The 21,996-nt window shown below is 45.8% G+C and overlaps 1 protein-coding gene across 7 annotated transcripts in view; it reads left to right on the top strand.

Annotated features, from left to right (window-relative positions):
• The window catches only part of SGSM2 (small G protein signaling modulator 2), a 38,660-nt gene that overhangs the window by 12,388 nt on the left and 4,276 nt on the right, over positions 1-21,996 (top strand). For 3 of the 7 annotated variants that reach the window (XR_001331661.2, XM_014255100.2, XM_014255099.2), the window contains exons 3-20: positions 3,844-4,006; positions 5,785-5,946; positions 7,850-7,917; positions 8,415-8,560; positions 8,935-9,069; positions 9,494-9,618; positions 9,912-9,979; positions 10,339-10,502; positions 11,003-11,132; positions 12,503-12,637; positions 15,216-15,366; positions 15,927-15,991; positions 16,337-16,482; positions 16,905-17,033; positions 19,572-19,754; positions 20,113-20,487; positions 21,158-21,282; positions 21,724-21,806. Coding sequence is in view for 6 of the 7 variants with exons in the window: in XM_014255100.2 (XP_014110575.1) it covers positions 3,844-4,006; positions 5,785-5,946; positions 7,850-7,917; positions 8,415-8,560; positions 8,935-9,069; positions 9,494-9,618; positions 9,912-9,979; positions 10,339-10,502; positions 11,003-11,132; positions 12,503-12,637; positions 15,216-15,366; positions 15,927-15,991; positions 16,337-16,482; positions 16,905-17,033; positions 19,572-19,754; positions 20,113-20,487; positions 21,158-21,282; positions 21,724-21,806 (2,553 nt within the window). In the remaining variant the exon portion in view is untranslated. The remainder of the gene's footprint in view (positions 1-3,843; positions 4,007-5,784; positions 5,947-7,849; positions 7,918-8,414; positions 8,561-8,934; positions 9,070-9,493; positions 9,619-9,911; positions 9,980-10,338; positions 10,503-11,002; positions 11,133-12,502; positions 12,638-15,215; positions 15,367-15,926; positions 15,992-16,336; positions 16,483-16,904; positions 17,034-19,571; positions 19,755-20,112; positions 20,488-21,157; positions 21,283-21,723; positions 21,807-21,996) is intronic. The other 4 variants (XM_005525650.3, XM_005525651.3, XM_088066148.1 and 1 more) reach the window with 4 other exon arrangements.

Below are 21,996 nucleotides of genomic sequence, written 5' to 3'. Positions count from 1 at the left end.
GTTGCTGAGATCCTTGAAGCTTAATGATCATGATTTTAAAGAGGAGCAGTCACCAAATTTCAACCTTGAAGTTTCCCAGCCACTTGAGAACTGAGAAAGGAAATTGTCCATTGAGATACGTTTTTTATTTTCTAGGGAGTTTTTGAACGTAGGATGTTCTGTGGCACAGTCCAACACAAGCACGTTGGGTACAGGTGAACAAGGGTACAGGTTTGGGTGTCTTGTCTGCAGTCCCTTGCTGTCAGCTGGCACTCAGTGCCAGTGTCTCCCCTGCTTGGCGTGTCCAAGTGACACAGCAGGCTGAAACTTGGCAAGAAACTAGGTTTCAAACTGGGCAGATATGTGATCAGCAGGATAAAGCAACAGCAGCTGGAGATCATGAGCATCTGATGGCTTCTTTATCATCCTCCTCTTTTCACTTGTTTTTAATTTCTTCAGCCTCATGAATTCAATTCCCTGTGCACAGTTTCCATGAAAACAAGGTATTTAGCTGCAGTATTTCTTCCTGTCTAAGGAAAAATCTCATCTGCTAAGTACACCCATAAATAATCCTTCTACGGGCCTTCTTTTCTCTGCTTACCACCCTTCCAACCCCAGAACTCTCATTTCACAGTCCATTAAGTCAAGTTAGAATTTTCGTAGAGGCAGAAAAGGACAGAACCAAACTTGTTCACCTGACCCTGGAAGAAGTAGCTGTGGTGAAGTCATAAAAAAATGACATTTTCTGAAGCTTGGTGGGCACTGCAATTATTTGAACTGTAAATCAATAATATATCTGCACTTAATTAAATTCAGCAGTGAATACTGCAGAGAATGTTCCTCAAAACTGTCTGGAGTTAATGAATTTTTAGATGGCTGCTGTCAACTGAGCCATACAAGGGAATTACCTGAGCTGTGCTGATTTATTCCCAGTGCAGAGCTGTTCTTCCACTCTGTTTGTGATGAATTACTGCCTCTTCATCTGATCAGCTTTTGTACGTGTTTGTTGTAGGTACAGTGACAATGGGCAGGCTGGGGATCACACTGGGCTGTGCAGCAGTTACTGACCTGAGTGCACACGCACCTGTAGCCAAAAGCACGTGTACATGTGTGCAAACTACCTAGGTGTGCACACAACCACCCACCGGTTCTTTCTTTCTGATGTTACCAGGTTCCCCACAAACAGCTAAATCATCTATTTTTAGGTCTTCTTTGAGTGTCAGGTTCCAAAAGGGGAAAAATGGTTCATTTTCCCAGAAATGGGTAAATAACCCTATTTCCCTGTCCCGAAGGTTGTTGTACTATAACCCCTGAAATAGTTTGTGTTGTCTCTTTAGGCAGCAGTCTGAGCTGTGCAGTTTGTAACTCCTAGGGATCACCTGGTTTTGGTTTATCAAAAAGCACCAAGGTCCTCTCATGTCTTTTAAAAGCTTCTGCAGCTTGAGGTGACTCTTCTGCCAGTTTGTTGAAGATGTATTATGTTTCCCCTCTGACTGAGCTTGGCTCTGGGTGATGCTGGCAAGGTGCAGTGAGATCAGTGCCTGCCTTGGACACAGAGCCAAAGGAAAGCCCTGGGGGCTCTGCCAGGGAGCTGTGCCTACTGTGCTGTGCCATTCCCGTGGCTGGGAGGGATCCCTTCCTGCTGTCCTGTGCCACCAGGGTGGCATCCACACGGTCCCCTGGGTTGGAATGGGATGGCATCTGTGTCACAAGATGTGTTGCTGCCCTGCTTGGATGTTTTGTAGTTTAACTGGATAAAAGCCACGGTGTATTTGCAAGCACATTCAGATCGAGTCAGATGTGAATGTATTCCAGCTGTTCTGGAATAATTCTTGTAGAAGAAGCCTGGAGAGAAGAGTGCTGACAGCCAGTGCTGTTAATCTCAGTCTGGGGGTGAAGCGTAGGAGATTTAAGTGACCTGAGGGTCACACAGGCTGGGATGTAATCTGTCCCCCAATCCAACACATAGAACTGGACATGCATAATCTCTTGTCTGGTGGAAAATACATTTTGAGGCAATCCAGCAGCAAATTCCAGTGATGCCAATGACCCCTATGAGTGTGTTATAGGCAGCTGGGGACTCACCCAAGTTCTTGTGATGAGAAATGTGACAGTGGAATAATTAAATATTGGGGCTCTAGGGACGGTCACTGGGGAAATTGCCCTCAGTGGCAGCTGCAGCATTTATTAATAATTAAAGGTATGCCTGCTGTGCTTTTCACTAAATTTGTTTCATTAATATTTTATTGTTTTAAAGAAATAAAAAAAAAGTGGTGAAGGTGGGAAGAGAGCCTGTTTCCTAAGCAACAGCAATGCACTTCTTTGTAGTTATTTTTAAAGGCAAGTTGCTTCATTTAAGATTTGGAATCGAATTGCTGCATTGCTCCAGGCATCTGGAAAGCTGCTTTTGTTTTTTCTTTATTTCTAATTGAAAGACAGAGCAAAACAATTGCTGGGTTAAGAGCTGCTGTGATGGTTGCTAGACAGGAGCTAGATTGTGCTGTGAGGAACTTCCCGGTGCTGTCATGGCTCTGTGTTCCCTGGTGTGTCATGTCCCCTGTGTGTCACAGCTCCGTGTTCCCCTGTGTGTCACGGCTCTGTATCATGTCCCCCGTGTGTCACAACTCCATGTCCCCCGTGTGTCATGGCTTCAGAAGTCCAGTCCTCCTGGCTGCAGACGTGGCCAGCGCGGGGCTCCTGCTGACAGAGCAGGGCTGTGCCAGCCCAGGTGTGCTCCATGCTCCTGGTGTCTGTGCCAGTGCCACCAGCGTGGGAAGAGGACCGGCCGTGCTCTCAGTGGCTGTGTCTGATGCCACTGGGCAGGCAGAAGTGTGCCAGAGCTGAGGCCACGGGCACTGCTCCATTGTGCCCTGAGGCAGCTCAGGCTGGCTCTGGCTGCCCCTGGGGTGGGGCTCCTCAGGGTTCAGCAGGCAGGAGGTGTTTCTGTGTGTCCCCCAGTCGGGCCTGGGGCTCAGGTTAGTTTTCAGGGCCCAAACAGTGAGGACAGGTCTTTTTCAGATGCAGGCTTTCAGGTGTTAAGGGTTTGGAGCCTTCAAGTACAATAAGGAGAGGAGTTTCCAGGAAATGCTCAGCGCCTGACAGTGTTGGGCGTAAAGCACAACAAAACACTGCCTTCTCTGAAAAAGAGCGGCAGTGTCAGAGCAGATGGAGTGCCATGTGTTCCTCTAACCAGTGTTTAAGTGGCAGGGGAGTGGTGCTGTCCCGATGGGCTGCCTGCTGCCACCCAGCACGGGAGAACCCTGCTCAGCACTGCACTCAGAGCCCTGTGAGGGCTGTCCTGCCCTGCCCTGCCCTGGGCACACCCTGGGCACACAGAGCTGGCTCTTTTCCCTTGCCTGTGAATGAACTGGTCTGTTCTCCTTCATCCCTTTGTATGACTGTGAATCATCTGCAGTCTCACTTCAGAAGCTGATAGACAAGGAAGGCTTATTTTTTGTTTTGATTTGTTTTGTTGTTTTTTTTAAAATTTGTCTTTCTCATTTCCTTTCCCTGCAGCGGGTTACATGAGAACAGGATAGATTTCTGCTGCAGTCTTGTGAGGCTGGCATAGTGCAGTGTTTTACCAGTGGCCATCAGGGCATGTTAGTGTGGTTCTGTGTGGCACATGTAAAGTGGGGTGAAAGTACTTGGAGACATTCCAGTTCATTTATATACTGCCATTACCTGTACTTTACAAGGTGCTTGTAGTTGCAGATTAGACACATGCTCATGTCACCTGATTCTGAGTTCTTGTCTGTCCCCCCTGCTCTGTTGGTGACCCACACGTGCCCAGGGGCCGTGAGCAGGTGATGCTGGCCGAGCAGGAGGCAGTGGGAGCAGTAACGCTCTGTCCCCTTCCCGCAGGTGTGGTGGAGGCATGTCTCCTGCACATGCTGAAGCGCAGGGCTGCTGGCTTCCTGCGCACCGACAAGGTGGCCGCACTCTTCACCAAGGTGGGCAAGACCTGTGCCATAGCTGGAGACGTGTGCAAGAAGGTGCAGGAGCTGCAGCAGCAGGTAGAGAGCAGGTGAGGCTGAGGACTGATTATCACACTGGATGCAGTGTGTGTGTGCAGCGTGGTGGGACACAGACTGCCCCGTGCATGCACAGGAGCCTGTCTCGGCCATGGATGCTGCAGCCTTGTCTTGTCAGTGGCTGTAGATGTTTGTGTTTGATCAAACTAGCAGTTTGAGATGGGGAACTGGGGCTTTGGTGTTTCATTTTGCTTCTCAGTACAGCAGAGGAGCACATTCAGCCCACAAACAGCAACAGAAGTGACTAATTACTGGTGATTTCAGAGAGGGCTCACAGTCAGGATATGGTGGACCAGCTTGGACTGTTGGTGGGAAGGGAGGGGATGAAAGGAGGAACTCAAGAACAGACATACTGGAAAAGCTGTTTTGGCATGCTCCTGCCAAACCAGGAATAAATTTGTTGGTATCATAGCAGAAACAGTTCAATTAGTGGATATGAAGAATGATGGGAAGAAGTTACAGGAAAACTGTTCAGTACATACTGGACTTAAGCACAACAGAATCCTGAAGTCAAGGACTTGAGGTTACTGAAAGTCTTAGACTTTTTGCTGGTGGTGAGTAGCAAAGTTAAAATTTTCCATGTGGTTCTGTAGATGGACTCACAGTGCATGAGTGTCTTGTCCTATAAGCTCATGACAAGAGCATTTTTAATCCTGTTTGTAGGCACTGCTGAGCCCTAAGAGCTCTTTGCCCATCCTAGGAACTGTTAGCCTCCAATCAATTTGCTGTAAGAAGGGCTTTGCTGAGAGAGCTTGCCTTCAATTATGGAGTTATTTAAATTAACACTTACATTTCTATGTAATTTTCTGACATTTATCTTTATTAGACTTGTAATTGTCAGACTTTTATGTAGTTTTTGACTGATATATACCTATTTTTGATCTGTTTTTAATTGTGCCTACTGATACAGACAGGGAATTTATTAATTTTAGTTTTTTAAATGTTGGGAAGAAGGATGCTTTCTACTGAAAATTCACCAGCTTCTCTCCTGGTTAAGAGCCCACACAAACACCCCTCAACCACCAGAGAACTTGGGCTGTGTACTCTAACAGAGAGGAGCAAATGAACTTAAGTTCTGTGGTTTCTCTAGACAAATTTTGTGTGTTTTTCAGCTATTAACAACCACAAAATTTAAGTGCTGTAGAAAATATGCACAGCAAAGACACTATTGGGAAATACTGCAGGGGGTGGACTCGCTCTGCTGGATGTATGAAATGAGACAGAAGGGCTGTAACAGCATAACTGTTCCTGAGGCTGTGGCTTAAGAAAAGCCCTGTTTAGGATGCAACTAAACACACCCAAATTGTTCTGCTGTCAGTGGTGTCACTTGTCTTCCTTGCCTGTGGGCGTGCTGACATGGGCTCCTGTAGGACTTGGGACCCTGTCAATGCAGAGGGGAATTACAGATCTCACCCAAACCACCCCTAACAAATGTATTAACTCTATGTAACTGAACAGTTGCCTGAAAGGAAACCCAGGTGCTGGCAAAGAACCTGAAAATGTCAGGGTTTCTTTGCTCAAAGAGGCAAAATGGGACCTTCTTCTATTTCAAGGGGGAAGTTTTCTGGAAAAGGCATTCAGAGGATTCCTGTTCCACTCAGCCCAGGGCAGTGTGTGGAGAGCCAAGGCACATGTCCCTGTGCTTTACAGCCACCTTTCTCCTGCAGGTCCACTGTGTTACCCGATGCAGGAGGATGGGTTTCACTGGATGATGGAGCTGTCATCAAGCAGTGCAAATTCTGACTACTTTTATTTTTATCACCTTTTGCAGGAAAAATCAGCCAAATGGGCAGGAACCCCTCAAAAGGCAGGGTTCAACCACAAGCAGAACACCTGTCCTGACACCTCAGGCCATCAAGCACATCTGGGTTCGGACAGCCTTGATTGAGAAGGTGCTGGACAAGATTGTGCAGTACATTGTTGATAACTGCAGGTAAGGAAAGCAGCAGAAGCACGTGGATTTGTTGGACTTTTAGGTGTCCGCAGCAAGGGATTTCATCAAAAGTCTTCAGCAAACCCCTGTCATGCAGGCTTCTGGTAAGATGAAAACCAGTTACATAGGCATTTAAAAAAAATGTACTATAGTTTTTCATCACTGACAGTATTTCAGGCTTACAAAAAAGCATTAACAGGCATTCAGCTTTCCAGAAATCAGCTACAAACCTAACTTCAAGTATATTAGGTGCCCATATTCTAATGGGACCTAGAGCTTAGTGGAATAGAAATGTGTTCTAATAGGTCATGAGTTGAAAATAATCCTTCGGAACTTTAGGATGTCAGAGAGGAAAATGCCTTTTGTAAATGAAAGGAAGGAGATTAGAACAGGAGGAGCTAGTGACATAAAACCTTAGGGCTGTGAAAACAGGTTCTTTGAATCATGTTTCCTTTTTAGAAAAATTAAACTTTGTGTAAAGTGAGTGTTTTCCCTCGTAAAACCAAAGAAGATCATCAGTGCTTTATGGATGTATTCCCCACAGACTCGTTAAGAGGCAAAGATGAGTCCTCTCTGTTCTGTCCTTGCTTCCTGCTGCCCAGCATCAGCTGTGGTTTGCCAAGGAGTGGCTCTTAACTCCTACCCTTCCTGCCCTCCCATAACCCATGATACTGAACACTTAATGGGACAGACTGAGAACAATCTCACATAAAAAGAGAAAGGAAGGGACCCTGAAGCTTGCTGTGGTCCCAGAAAGGCAGTTTGTTGGCAGGGGTGCTCTTCTTCTGCCCTGGCAACACATTCTTGTTCATCCAAAGCCAATGGGTCTGAACAAGGATGAGAACTAAGGGCAAAGCAGCTTGTTTTCACAGTATTTTCCAAGTTTGTGTTACTGTTTCCCTTGTCATCAGCTTTACTTTCATGATGTATCTTGCCACTAAAAGCAAGAGAATGTAAGAAAGGTCTTTGTGCTGTTCAAGCAAACTGTTGCTCTGGGATATGTAACGTCAGCTTGGATTTTATGAGCTGTGTGCAGAAGAGACAGAGGGAGGGTTGGCCATGTCCCAGAGACACAGTTAATGAAAGCATTTTAGTCCACTGTCTCGGTGTCTGCAGATACATGGGCACAAGGGGTTTTAATTTCTTTTCCACGTAATCCACAGGAGACACATCAGGGGAGTTTGCTCTCAGTTGTTCCATCACTGTGTGTTGTAGATACTCACTTCACTGCCTTCCCCATACTTTCAGATAAGTTAGGATCAGGTCCTTCATTGCAGGTGTGTGATTTTGAGAACTTGACTTGGTGAATAAAACAAACCTTTTCGTAAGGCTTTTGTGTCATAACTGTTCAAATGCTCCATGTTCACGTCCTTCAGCTGTTCTGTTCTGGAGGAAGAGCAGGTGCTTTAGAGTTTGAGCCCCATCTAGTGAACAGACCACAGAGGACAGTGGCAATCAAGAGCTGTGGGTGTTTGGATTTTTTGGCTATGTGGTTTTGCAAAGCAGCTTTGCCTGCTGCAATGGCAAGACTTCGGGGTCATTGCAAGAGCAATGTAGTAGTTCACTATTCTTCACAGTGCTTCAAGATGATTCCTCAAAGATGGAAGAGATGTTTAAGAATGTGTGGATTGTTTTGCCTCTGTGGAAAATGGACAAAATTACTTGCAGAGAACTATTGTTTGTTCCCATATTGCAATTCTGCCCAAAGCCCCAAATCAAATATACTGGGTAAACACACTGAGCACAAGGCAAGCTCCTGCTTCTCTGAGCTCAGCTGAAAAATAGATGAGACGGAATGAGCATATCAAGAGGCCCATTGTATTACACCTGTAGCTAAACCTAAGCTTTGAAATGGTTCATACCAACAAATGTTTTTAACTGGGCACTGATCTTTTATTCCTAGTAAATACTATGAAAAGGAAGCTTTACTGGCAGATCCTGTTTGTGGCCCAATACTGGCTTCTCTGCTAGGTGAGTACTTGCAAAGTTACTTCTTATGCTGAAGAAAATAAATAGTTTCTTAAAGCATTTTGCATTATGATAGTGTAACAAGAGGTGAATTTTATATCTTGTATGTAACTATTTATAATAGAGAAACAGTGAAGATGTTTTGTTGCTTACAAGACCAGAGGAGACTGATCATCTGGTTTTATTAGTAATTATTGGTTGGATCAGAAAGCGGAATGGAAATGGATTTTTACTGAATGCTTGCTGGCAGTTTGTGACTGCTAATGCTGCTGTGGCAGGGTACTGTGTCCTATAGGAACACTCTTATACAGCCCTGGCTAATAGGAGTGATACATTATTATATTGTTGTCTGTTTGTGGGCTGATCCCGTAGGATCGGTGACCATTAATATTCACTTGGCTTAAGAAGGAAATCTCACCTTCAGTGCTCAGCCAGCAGGATAGCACTGGGTATGTCTCTGAACAGACTCAGAAGGTTTCTCCCTTGGTCTCTTTTCCTAGTTGGACCTTGTGCTCTGGAGTACACCAAGCTAAAGACAGCTGACCACTACTGGACAGACCCTTCAGCCGATGAGCTGGTGCAGCGGCACCGGATCCACGGCACACACGGCCGCCAGGACTCCCCCTCCAAGCGCCCAGCCCTGGGAGTAGGTATTTACTCTGTACCTGTTTCTGAGTTAGGGACAGGCTGATAATAAAAACAGCCTCATCAGGGAGATACCTGAATCTGGAACAGCCTTTCTTCTCTCTTCTGTAATGGAGCTTTATCACACATTAGAAGTCCATTTGGGCCACAATGTCCTCTCTATCTGTATGTAGAAAAGTTTGAGATCCAGCACTAAACTCTGGCTTTTGATGGTTGTGATCTGACCAGGTAGTTCACAAGAAATTCTGAGCTGCCGTGGTCAGGGCTGAGTTAAGAGTCCAGGTGCTTTCTCTGCAAGCCCCCCTGGCTGCGGCACTCTCTAGAGGCTGAGTTCCTGTGATGTGCCCTGCCTGACCTGCCCTGGCTGTGTTGTAGATCCGGAAACGCCATTCCAGTGGCAGCACGTCAGAAGATCGCTTTGCTGCTTCGGCGCGGGAGTACGTGGAGTCCCTGCACCAGAATTCCCGGACACACCTTCTCTATGGCAAAAACAACGTCCTGGTGCAGCCGGTGAGTGCCTGCAGCTTGGGGCTGTGGCTGGGGCAGAGCTCAGACCTGTCAAGGGGTCACTGCTCTGTTCTCAGCACAGAGCTGCCTTCTTCTTGGCTCTTCTGTGCTGGGGTAGGTTTGACACGTGACAAATGCTTTTACTGCCTGACCACTGTCAATGAGCAGTGGCCCTTTAGGCAGGAACAAACATACTGGACTGTATTTCATAAACCTGCTGACCGTGTTGTGGTTTTTCTCCTCTTTCTAGTAACAATAGTACCAGTACTTTTGCATACCAGTACTTTTGCTGGGTTTCCTGCATCGCTTCCCACATACTGCAGCTTTGGAACCTGCATGGCATAGAAAGACTGGAACATATATTTTTATGCCGATATTTTGTGCACTTGAGTCACCTGGGTTGTTTGTATGTTACTTCTGTGAACAGAAAGATGACTTGGAGGCAATTCCTGGGTATCTTTCCCTTCATCAATCAGCAGATAGTTTGACATTGAAATGGACTCCAAACCAGCTGATGAATGGAACCCTTGGAGATTCAGAACTGGAGAAAAGGTATTCGTTGCATTCAGAAAAGATGGGAAGTACTGTGTAACCTGCTGAGGGGCACCAGAAAAGAGGAAGGGGAGGGGAAGAGGGAAGCAGAGGTTGTACAAACTAGTACCAGAATATCCAGTGTGAAGAAACTAGCTTTCCTTTGACATTTACTTGACTAATAATTTACTTTAATTGGCCAAATTTAATAAGCAGTTATTAACTTAGCAGAGTCTTTCTATCAGGTGCTTGAAACTGCAAGCATTCCTGAATATGGAAAAGACAATGTTTGCTGCACTTTCCTTCCCTCTTAGTGTTTACTGGGACTACGCATTGATTGTGCCACTGAGCCAGATTGTCTGCATCCACTGCCATCAGCAACGTAAGCATAACCCTTAAGCATATATTCCTTAACAATACAGAACAGGGAGAGCCACTTGAGTGATTGCTTTTCATCCCTCAATGTCAGGAACACCTCTGACTAGTTCTGGCCATGTGGGAATGAGTGTTAAAATCTCCAGTCCCAGCAGACAGAAGATGACAACTGTATGAGGCTTTCATAGTTTGCCTGTGTCTTGGGTTTCTTTAGGACTAGAGAGCTGATATCATCCTTAGATCACACTGTGCCTTACAAAGGTTTATTTATCTAGAGATGATCCCCAATAAAGTTTACTTAGAAGGTAAGAGCGGAAAATTGAGGCTCTGATGTAACAGTGTGGACTCCCCTTGTCCTCCTTGCAGCAGAAAGCAGATGGACATTAGTGCTGGTGAGTCAGGATGGGACTCAGAGGCCTCCGCTGCACTTCCCCCAAGGAGGGCACCTCCTCGCCTTCCTGTCCTGTCTGGAAAATGGGCTCCTACCCCGTGGCCAGCTGGAGCCCCCGCTGTGGTCCCAGCAGGGCAAGGTACTGCTTTTTCTGGTGAGCTCTTGGGTGAGGCTGGTGTTGGTATCTCTGCTCCACAGGGCCTGGGCACTGACTTCCAGCTGCTTTATGGTAAAGTAGGATGCAAAATAACTCCATTTAGTCCAGTTTGCTTCTTATACATGTGATCTATAAAAATTGTTCATACCTTCACTGAACAAATAGCTGGAGTCTGCTGTTGCATCAAGATACAAGCCCACACAATAGGAGTGAGACTCAGATGGACTGGACAGAGCTGCTGCCAGAGGCTTGTGGTGCCCAGCACCTATAGATTACAAGAAAAGGCTGGTTTATAGCACAAAGAAAAAGTAGTATTATATACCACTAAACCACCAGCTGTATATGACTCCACTGTTTTCCCCCTCACCTCCTCCCAGCATTGAAAGTTTGGCGATTTAAGATTTCAGAGGTCTGTGGTACTTAGTTTGTTGTTCTCTGTTAGTCACTCATAGCTGAATGTATGGAATTGTTGTTTTCTCTAGGGCAAGGTGTTTCCAAAGCTTCGAAAACGGAACAGCAACAAGTCAGTGGACCTGGAGGAGATGCCAGCTGAGGACACATCCACAGACTATGTCTTCAGAATTATCTATCCTGGACACAAGCATGATAACAGTAAGTGCCTTTGTTCTGCTTTGTTTAAAAAAAAAAACAAAACAAATGAAAAATCAAATCAGGCATCTGAGAAAATCTTGAAGTAATACCCTGGGACATACCTGCAGGTGACAAGCCACATCTTTTTAAGGGGGTAAAAAAAACAAACCTCTAATAAATTTCACTGAGAGATAGTTGTGATCAACAGGTACAGCTTAGATTTCCTTAATGCAGGGAAACTTGCTATCTTAGTGGAAATGGAGTTGAGGTGGGGAATTTTATATTTTCTCTGTGTTTTACAGAGGAAGTTTTCAAAATACTCCCCTGGGCTTGCAAACTGAGTCTGAAACAAAAAAGATTGCTTGACTAGCCAAGAGCAGTTTAGCTCCTGAAGTGAGGATATTTTTACTGGCCACAACGCTTGCTCATAATGTTGTTATTAGGAAAAAAACCCAACCATAAACTCCGAAAAGTACCCCAGAACTCCCTGGGCTAAGTTTTCCTGGCTTGGAAGCAGAAACTTAACAATGGATAAACAAAGGTCCTTCCAAGGAAACTAAATTAATTCCCAAGCACCAAACCACCTCATGTCATCAGTGAATACAAATTCCTTACATGCAAGAAGGCATTTGAGCTGGTTCTCAAACAGCATGTTCAGTTTTATTCCCATTGGTAAAGAAGCAAGAATTTCCTGAGAAGATCAGACCATAAAGTTTACAGGGGATTTGGAGTTACTGCTCCTACTGGGACTTACTGCAGCTGAGAAAGCAGGAGTCTCCTCTGCAGCCTTCTGACCCCAGGCCTGGGCCACAGCGCTGGCTGGGCTTTGTCAGGCTCCTGGGCTGGCACAGGTAAGTCCATACACACACCAGCAAAGCACCTGCTGGAGGGGCTGCGGAGCCCAGGGCTCGTGGGGCAGGAGCTGCAGGTCCTGTGCCAGGCAGGAACTCTGCCTGTCTGCAGAGCCACACACAGCTGGGAGCGAGGGTTTGCTGTCCAGATGCATCTGGCACAGGTTTCAGAGAAGGGGCCGCAGCATTGCTAGGGGCACAGTGAAGGACAGAAGCTAGCTGGAGACTAGAATTCCTGTGGAGCTTTGCTCAAAAGCATGCCCAGCTGCTGCAGGCTGGCATGGGGATCTTTCTCCCTTGCCATGGTGTGCCACGTGTGCTCTCACAGCCTGTGTGCACTCAAAGGCTGGCCTGAATTTGGTGGAGCATGCTTTGTTTCTGTAAGAAACTCAGTTTTCACACCCATTTACAAGAGCTTGTGCCCTCAAGCAGAGGGCAGGATTCAGGTCCTTTGTCTTTGCTGACCATGTCCTTTTGAGCTTTCCCACAGCACTGAGTTCTTTCTTCTTATGCTCCTCTTTCACTATTTTCTTTGAGCAGTAACTATTAACTACCACCACTTAGCTGCCAGCCGCTCTACCTCTGTTGACGATGATGAGGAGGAGGAAGATAAGCTACACGCAATGCTATCAATGATCTGCTCTCGGAACCTCACAGCTCCTAATAGGATGAAAGGTTTTTATCCTCCTCCCCCTGTGTCCCAGAGCTCTCTTGCAGCTCCTTCCACTGATGCATACAACAGTGTTGGCATTATTACAGGGAAAGACATTTCACTTACGCCATGAGATCTGGAGATGGAGGTGACTGTAGAGAGGCTGGGAATGGGCTCACAGCCTGTGGGGAGTGGGAGCAGCATCTTCCCTCTCCCGTGATGTGTGTGCTGCTGAGCAGCAAACCTCCTCTCCTCTGGCTTCCTGCCCCATCTTCATAAAGGCTGGATACTGGAGCAGGCTCTCAGGAGAGAAGGAGGGAGCGTAACAGCTTTGTGTTCTCACAGATGAGGTAGCAGAGTATGCAGAGAAGGCTGTGTGGAGATGCAGTGCCTGTTTGGGGTCGGTGACTTCATTCCGCTTGCATCCATAGGCTGGGTGGGCTTCAGAGGATCAGCTGTGAGCTCCACCACCCACAAATTTGTCATCTATTTCTTTGTATTATTTAAGCTGGTATTCTCAAGATGTGTGTGCATTTGGCATCCAGTAGTTTAGCTCTGCATTCTGAGAAGTCCTTGCTTTTATACCCTGGACTGGTGGGACTGACTGCAAGAGACAATAATTGCCCTGCATCTCTGTACAATGCTGAAGTTCTGGGTTGGACAGGGTAGGAACAGGTGTTCAAGGAGAGCCTCAATTCTTCTAGGCTGCCCATGCACTTATCCCAAGGGAGCAGCCCCTGGAAATTGATAAAGCCCAACCCAAGTTAATAAAGAATTCTTGGAAGGTATGGATAGAAAGAAGTTCCAAAAATAGTGCTCCCTTTGGAAAAAGATGCTGTTTTAGGAAGTTTCAGTATCCTAACTGATTGTGCTTGGATATGGGCAAAAATGGGAAGAACGTTCAATTGCCACATACACGTTAAGCATAAGGCAGACAATTTAGTCTTTAGTCAGTTGATAGAACATGTAAGTTACCCTACTAGAATGGCTGTCAGGTGTCTGCTTTTGGTTATTTAATCTTGAAGGGGATGGTAGAGTTAGGGATGTATCTGGAAATAGCCTGGCTGGGCTGCTGTCTCTCCAGCAGCCCCATCCCATAATGACAACACTGTTGTAGCAGGTTTGCCAGCCATCTGCTTTGACATTTTGCAACATGCTCGACTTTTGCATGTAGCTGAAGTTACAGATAACACCACTACAATTAAATAAAAGATGCTGTTCACTCTAATTCTTCACTAATTCAGGTACCTTTCATCTGAATCTTTAGGTTCTGTGGGGTTCTTTCCTTGTTTCTCTAAAAAACAGAATAAAAAATTAAAACTGAAAAGACCAATTTTCCTGTCTACAGAGGGGAGGCAAAAACTAATGATCTAAAAATGTTTATCCAGTGGTTTTTATTTGAACCCAATAAGAAGCTGCAATAAAGACTGGGTCGTTCAGCTCCTTCCTGAAGAATTAAGGTGAAGAGCATTTTTGCATCACACTTTGTTTTGTGAAATGAAACACACATGGCTGCTTCCGCATGAGCCTGTGCTTTTTCTGTTAACAAATGGGTTTACTCCATGCCTCCCTCACCTCTGCCCACTTTCTAATAGGCACTCCTAAAATGCTTAGTGCTACCTTGATTTAAAATGCATGAGATGGTTTGGAATTGCCCCCCCGCCCCCCCCCCCCCCCCCAACCACTCAACAAATACCTGTTTTAAAAGCACGGCCCAGGGGACTGGATTTTGCTTGTAACTGTTAATCTAGTGGCATACTTTATGACATACATAATTGTATTTGCCTTAATTTTAATCATGGGTGAGCTGAAAGGCCAGTTATTTATTATAAAGCAAAAGCCCCACGAGTTCAAATGCCGGCTGGGAAGGCTGAAGAGCTGAAGCCAAGCTTTCTGAAGGGAGCTGCTGATTTTTTGAGTTGCCTTTCTGAAGCTGGTTAAAAAGGCAAATAGATTTGGTGGAGCAGGGATAACTCAGGAAGCTGCATAGTACAGTTGGATCAGATACTTCTGTAGAGAGTATTCTTTTATGAATATAGTGTGGGCATTAGCAGGACTGGAACTGTCCTTCTCTGCTAAGTATTTTAGGATCTGGTTCTGAAGAGGAAAGCATCATCTTCTGAAAGTAACTGACTCAGTTTGCCTTAATTTCTTTTCATTCTCCAGCTTTTACTCTGGCTGGACCAGCAGTTCCATGGCTGATTCTAGGAACTGCAAAATGAAATCCTGAGGCCTGAATTAAATAGAAGGTCGGGCTAGATGATATCTTCTGGCCATAAATAACATTTCCGTAGTATTACACAAGAACCAGTTGAGTTGTTACTGCAGCACCCTTTTCTCTAGTCTCTTGAAACATGAACTGGGATGTGCATGGGCAAGAGAGGTGCAAATGGTGAAGGAGCTTGGCTTCCTGGGAAGGGACCCTGCACAGCATGCTGCAGGTCAAGAGCAGTAATTCTGAGGATGCCACTCTCCTGTTTCTGGAACCGAGGTTCAGAGCCTGTTGAGAAGTGAAGCATGAACCATCAGGATGCACAGGTGGAGGAGGGGGAGAGAAGGGAAAAGGCTGATGTCCTTCTGTCTTCTTTGGTTTTTCCACAGACACCAGTGAAATGATAGAGATGCAAGGCTTTGGGGCAAACCTGCTGTCATGGCAGCTGGAGCACTGCAGCCAGGGCTCCTCCTGTGTCTCCTGTTCCATGGGCAGCTCTCCCTATGACATTCCCAGCTGCTGCAACTGCATCCACGACCGGTGAGCAAGCTGTGCAGACAGCTTATCTGGGGACTGTGTGCATGCCACAGGTAAAAGCAGGAAGGTTTGAGTGGTTGCAGCACTCAAGACAAAGAGTAACAATTTTCAAGTAACAGTTTTCAAGTAGCTTCTAACATAAAAATTTGGCAGAGTTTGGCAGCAATAAATTTAGTTTATTAAAACTAACCTGTTAAACTATGCTCAAGTCATATTTTGATAGAAAAATTGTATCTAGTTCTTTTGTCTTGTGTTCAGCTCTGGGAATGTTATCTTTAACAAGTCATTAACAGTTGGATGAAGGGCAACAGTTCAATTTGACACAGACCTCTACAGTGCACCTGCAGCAATTGTGGCTGTGTGCCAGGGGGAAATCTGTCTGGGGTTGAAGTGTTGTTGGGGGAAATGCTTTAATAAGTGGAGTTTGCTCTTACTGCTCCTTTAATTAAATAAGTCTTGGTGCAGAGAAATAATTGCTGTGTGTAGGACACAGGGATCAGCATGAAATTCCTGATGCTCTCTCTCCTCACCACCTGCTCTTGTCCTGTTGATGCCTCTCACAGAACTCCACTAAAGATGTTGTGTGAAAGCATGAAGAGGCAGATCATTTCCAGAGCTTTTTATGGATGTAAGTGAAACTTCTTATCTAAATAACATGGGATGTTTGGCTTAGAAAGCAGTCTGACCAGTAGGGTGGATGTAACTCCAGTGCCAGTATTTCAATATTTGTCAGTTTTGCAGCTGGCAGTGGGAGGAGTGATGCATAGTGGAGACAGAATGCAGTTTTACATGGCAGCATAACTCATGACATGGATGTTGCTGGTCTGTGTCTGATCTGTTTAACATTTGGCTCTGCTGTAGTTGCTCATTCTCACACGGTGCAGAGCGAGCTCAGTGCAGGCACGACTGTTCCTGGGGCTCCAGTGCCCCTCAGGCAGGGCTGTGGCTGAGCTGGCCCTCGGTGTCCCCGCAGGGCTGGCGCACTGCCGACACCTGTCCACGGTGCGCACGCACCTCTCGGCGCTGGTCAACCACAGCATTGTGCCCCCCGCCAGCCCTGCCAGCGCTGCCGCCGGCCTCACCACGGAGGTGTGGAGCAAGTACCAGAAGGACAAGAAGGTCAGTGACACGTCCCCTTCATGTAGGTGCGTGGGCTCCACACGCTGCGGCATTGGGCAGGGATCACCTGCACTGGCCCCAAGAAATGCTAAAGGTGTTTGACCACAGCTCACTTCTCAGCTAGTGAGAGAGTCAGTTCTTACAGTCTCTTCTCTCCTTTGCTTCTCTGATGATGACAAAGATATAAATTGGTATCAAAGCAACTGATCTGTTCAAATTTAGATTATTTTCATGGAAGGCATGACAGCCTGCATTAGACTGGATTTCAGCTAAGGCCCTAAAGGCTTGAATCAAGCTGCAGAGATGATTTAGTTCCTGCATGTATTTCACTGTCTCTGTACCCAGTGTGAAGCATCTCTGAGTGTACTTGAGTTAAATACAGATGTATTGCCTTCAACACCTCTTTCTCCTGGCCACTGTAGAACTACAAGGAACTGGAATTACTAAGAAGAGTTTACTATGGTGGGGTCCAGCATGAGATTCGAAAGGAAGTGTGGCCATTCTTGTTAGGTCACTACAAATTTGGCATGGCCAAGAAGGAGATGGACCAGGTAAGCCATAGCTTCTGCGGAATCCGAGTTATGTTTGCAGCGTAGGTTTTGTTTTCTGAATAGCAATTGTTGGTCTTTATTACTGTGTAATATTCCTAAGGAAAAACACTACTGAAAACATTAGTAACATATACTAGCAGAGGGGTTTTGATACCATGTTTTAATGTTTGAATGTCACTAAATGAGAGTTCTTTCTTTCTTCAAGTCAGGGGACCTGCTTTCAGCTCTGCCTGTGGCATATACATGCCCTGAGCATACCCTGTGTCCACAAATTTGTCACTTAGAAAATGGGGAGACATTGACAATTGGATGGGAATTTTCCTCACCCCTCCTTTTATATGGCGTGTTAGCTGAATTATACTTCAGACAGCTCCTTGAAATAACTACCTTTTCTCCATGGTACTGCATCTGCATGCATAGACTTCTGCTGGAGCTGGGAACAGCCCAGATGGACCCTCTGGAGTTACTGTGTGGTGGTAAAACATTGCTTTTCTGTGACATCACCCAAAGATTGGCTGAACTGGATGGAACAGTAATGAGGTTTGGCCTGGAATATAATTAACACATTAATCTGCTTTTCAGTTAGTGTTATTACCAGGGACATAGCACTCATGCAGTAGCTGATTTGTCCTCGATTAAATTGATAAGGAGTGGTTTATATATCAAAACATTTGGCATTTGCTAACTCCCAATTACTTTACATGCCAAGGAGTAATTTATATCCCTGTAAGCACCTGCAGAACAGAAGGGCAGCTTGACCTCGAACCTTGCCATGGACAAATCAGTGTCTTGCAAATGGGGTACTTTATAAACATCTCCCTTTTTACTAAACATTGCTGTGGCAATTTGAGTTGTCTTCCAATAATCTTTAAAAGCCAGTTCTGAACACAGATGGAGAAGGAGAGCCCTTCACTGTTCAAACTGGGTCACAGATTCTCCACCCTGAATTCAGTCATCTCAGTAGATGTTTATTATAGATTTCCTGGCTGTAGTGTGTACATCAAGAATGTTTTACTGAGCGCTGCTCCATTCTTTTTTTAATCTCAGATTTTCAAGAAAGGCAGGATATTGGAGGTTTCTTGCATAGATTGCATTTTGTTGTGTCTGATCTCCACACCTATATGAACTATCAGATTTATGATCCATGTGCAGAAATAAAAGGTGTGTCTAGAAATTAACAAAAAGACCCAGATGATTAGTTTTTAGAGTGGGAGATGTGAAGCCGTCTCTCAGGGATGCTAGTCCCATCTCCAAAGGGCAAATGCATTTGTACAGCTAGAGCATAGGAGATTTGGCAAGAAGAGATAAATACTGGAGTCTTTATGATAGGAATTACAGTAAATTCATACAGAGATGTTACGAGATAGAAAAGATCTGATCTGCAGAACACAGGATCCTACAGAAGAATTTTCTCCCTGAGTTTGTACCCTACTCTAACCCAGGAGTACTCCGAACTTACCTGGAATTGTAATGAGCTACTCACCACCAATAGTAAACAAGAGTAATAACTGACTCCTCAAAGGAATGGGTTGTTGGAGACTGAAGCTTATACTGAATGTAGGAGTCTGTTAAATGAGTGACATGAAAACAGTCACAACACCTGCACGTACAGGAAACTCGTGTCCTTAAATGAAGTCACTGCAGGTGATTTATCATCTTTGTCTTCTGAAGGTATTTTTGCACTCCCAGATGTGGCTGTCCTCCAGCCCTCCACTAACTGTAGTATTTTATGATTTATGACTCGACAGCTACCTCAAGTGACAAACAGCCTGCAGCTCTTAGCGTGAATGCTCGGGTAGCAGCTCAGCCAGCCGAGTGCAGAGCCTGGAGGCAGCTCACAATTGTGGTTTCTCTTCAGCTCTTGACAAGTGACAGAGTAGTAAAATTGCTACATGTCCTTAATAGCTCAAGGGGGTTTCTGTGGCTGTCTTTCAAAAGAGAAAGCCACCAGTGACAAAGATCTGTTTTATTCCTGTGGTGCCCAGTGTGGATAGATTTGGCCATGCACAGTGCAGCCACAGGATGGGGCTATGTGAGCTGGGATTCCAGAGTTTCTCCCGGGATCTGACTGTACAGGCTGGTGTCTATAAACTTGTGACCTGGAATTCTTCACAAGGGCTACCTTAGAGCTGGAACAGAGGAGTTGGAAGAGGTGTGATGGAATTAGGGATGATGCAGGTAGAGGCAGCGCTTGCTCTGTAGATTGTACCTGACTTCTGTGTGAGGTTTCACATTCTTTCTTTTGTTCTGTCCTGGGTCACGGTCACAGTGGCACAGTGCTTTGATAGTGTATGCACCTGCTTATATGGATCCCTTCTGGTGCCTACTGTGTTATTAATTCCCTGCATTTAATACCCAATACCTGACTACTGCTCTCCAGTCACAGGGATGTGCTGTTGCAGCAAAAGGGCCTTGGCATTCTTTGGGCTTTCAGTCTGAGACCCTGCATCTGCCTTAGACCTCTTCCTCCTGTTTCCTCCCAGTGTCAGTGCCTTCTGGCAAGGAGGGCAGCGTCTCAGGACGTGTCTCTGTCTGCAGGTGGACGCAGACATTGCTCTGAGGTACCAGAAGGTGATGGCTGAGTGGAAGGCCTGTGAGGTCATTGTGAAGCAGCGAGAGAAGGAGTCGCATTCAGCCACGCTGGCCAAGTTTTCGTCGGGCAGCAGCATTGACAGCCACGTCCAGCGGCTCATCCACAGGGACTCCACCATCAGCAATGATGTAGGTATTCCCTTCCACTCACCATCTGGAGTGGGCAGTGCTCACCATTTGCAGAGGTGCAGCCCCAGGAGGCAGAGATAGAGGTTAGCACAGCTCCTGAATCCTGGGCAGAGATTGGAGCTGTTGTGTCTCCTTGTTAGAGTGAAAAGCAGGTCTGAATTTTGGATAGTTTGCCGCTGTTCTTAGGCAGGACAGGTTCTTAGAGCCTAAGGGGCTCTAAGGTTCACCTACGAAGGCAGATCCCCTCTCAGCAGAGGAACAGCTCTCCAGATCTTTTCCTTGTAGGTGCTGTAGTCAGGCCCAGCACAGAGAAACGATCACTGCTATTGAAGCACATGTTTGGTTTTGCACATCACAGGTGTTCATATCTGTGGATGAAACAGACTCGGTGGAGCAGGAACCCAAGGGCCAGGAGGACCCCACGCTGACAGCAGTGCCGGCCCCCGTGGCCGTGGAGTTCGACTCACCCGACTCGGGGCTGCCGTCCTCCAGGAACTACTCGGTGGCCTCGGGCATCCTGTCCAGCATTGATGACGGGCAGAGCGGCTCCTTTGAGGATGGGGCTGAGGAAGAAGCCAGCCCTGAGGCGGGAAGGACTGAGCCAGGCACACCCCGCGTGCAGAGAGCCAAGCCAGGGGTGCTGCAGTCGCAGGACTCCATCTCAGAGGAGCAGCTGTGTTCCCAGGGGGATTATTTAGTAGATGTTGCCTCTGTCTGCGCTGCGTCCTACACAGTAGGTCGCAACCGAAGTACCATCGTCTCTGCACAGCATTGCTTTTTTAGCAAACACTGGTGCTTTTTCAGATAGGATTTAATGAGAGAGAGTCCCAAACTGGAACTACAGCTGGTGGGATCATAACTGAGGACTTTTGTATCCAAATCCTTTCATTTGGATTTTGAGCTAGATTGGAAATAAGGCAGCAAGAAACATTTATAGGTGTGTTTTTAAGCAGGAGGATAAGACAGTCAGTGTGGTACATTTCTAGCAGTTAGAACTTTCTGGGGCTTGGGGGTGTGGACAACATCCTGCTTGTCAGATTCTAGTGTTATTTAAAACAAGTTAAAACCTCCATCTAGTCAGATTGAACCACAACCTAAATCTAGATTCAAGATGCCACTACCTCTGTTACACTTGCTGTCTTACAGCAGCATAGTTTCTCCTTTCTGCTGAAGTTATTTAGCTGGAAATAGCCGTTTGGAAATAGGAGAGGTTTAGCACATTTCCCAGTGAAAACAAATGTGTTTTACCTGGCATGTTTGACAGTAATTGAGTATTATGATACCCTCATCTGCTCAGAGTATAATTGTACTGTTTCTGGTTTGGTGATTCTCAGAGCAAATCTGCACAGAGTCCTGGGAGTGCTGTAAACTTGGCAGATCTAACTAAAACTTCTCTGTTCTAGATAGAGTTATTGGACACTGTTGCCTTAAATTTGCACAGAATTGATAAAGATGTCCAGAGATGTGACCGGAATTACTGGTATTTTACTGCTGAGAACCTGGAGAAGCTCCGAAATGTCATGTGCAGGTAATGAGCTTGTAAACCCAACTACTTTCACATTTCTGCCAATCCATAAGATAATTGATAAACTATAATAATATGCAAATAGCAGTCAATAACAGTTCTCACTAATGAATTTAAAACAACTTGCCAGAAGGAGAAACAGGCAGGATGGCAGGTTAGAGCATAGATCTGAGTTTGGAATGCAGATTTGAGACAATTTCTCAAGTGGAAGACCCTATTTTAGAGAACTGTTCTCTGAATGTACTCTGAGGTTTGGGTTTCTCCTGATCAGGATGGTACCTCCATGCTCAGAGGGCCACTTTATCCAGGCAGCAAACAGTAAAGGGCTGTGAAATACTCTGGGAAGTGTCAGAAGGTTCTGAGATTCGCACCTTCAGCAGCTGCTTAGGATTTGATCTCACATATGGAATCAGCCTTCAATACAAGGATTTCTTCTTTCCACAGCTATGTCTGGGAGCACCTAGAAGTTGGTTATGTCCAAGGAATGTGTGACCTCCTGGCTCCTTTGATGGTTATTCTTGACAATGGTAGGAAGGGGTTTCCTTTGGGACATGCTGGTATCCTTAGTGAGGTCTTTCCTTAGAAATGCTGTTTCAGAAGGGAAAAATGTCTACATTAACCAGGGCTAGGTCACCAGCAAAATCAAACCTGCAGCTTGTGATTTGTGTTTTTTCCACCTGTGGTTGTTGAAATGGCTCACAGTAGTGTCTTGGGGCT

The sequence above is a fragment of the Pseudopodoces humilis genome, chromosome 23 (genome assembly GCF_049639895.1).
Source record: "Pseudopodoces humilis isolate 2021_Gansu_Grassland_sample_001 chromosome 23, ASM4963989v1, whole genome shotgun sequence".
NCBI classification, from domain to species: Eukaryota; Metazoa; Chordata; class Aves; order Passeriformes; family Paridae; genus Pseudopodoces; species Pseudopodoces humilis.
The sequence above is the reverse complement of the archived record's forward strand: the minus strand, read 5'-3'. Positions and strand labels throughout refer to the sequence as shown.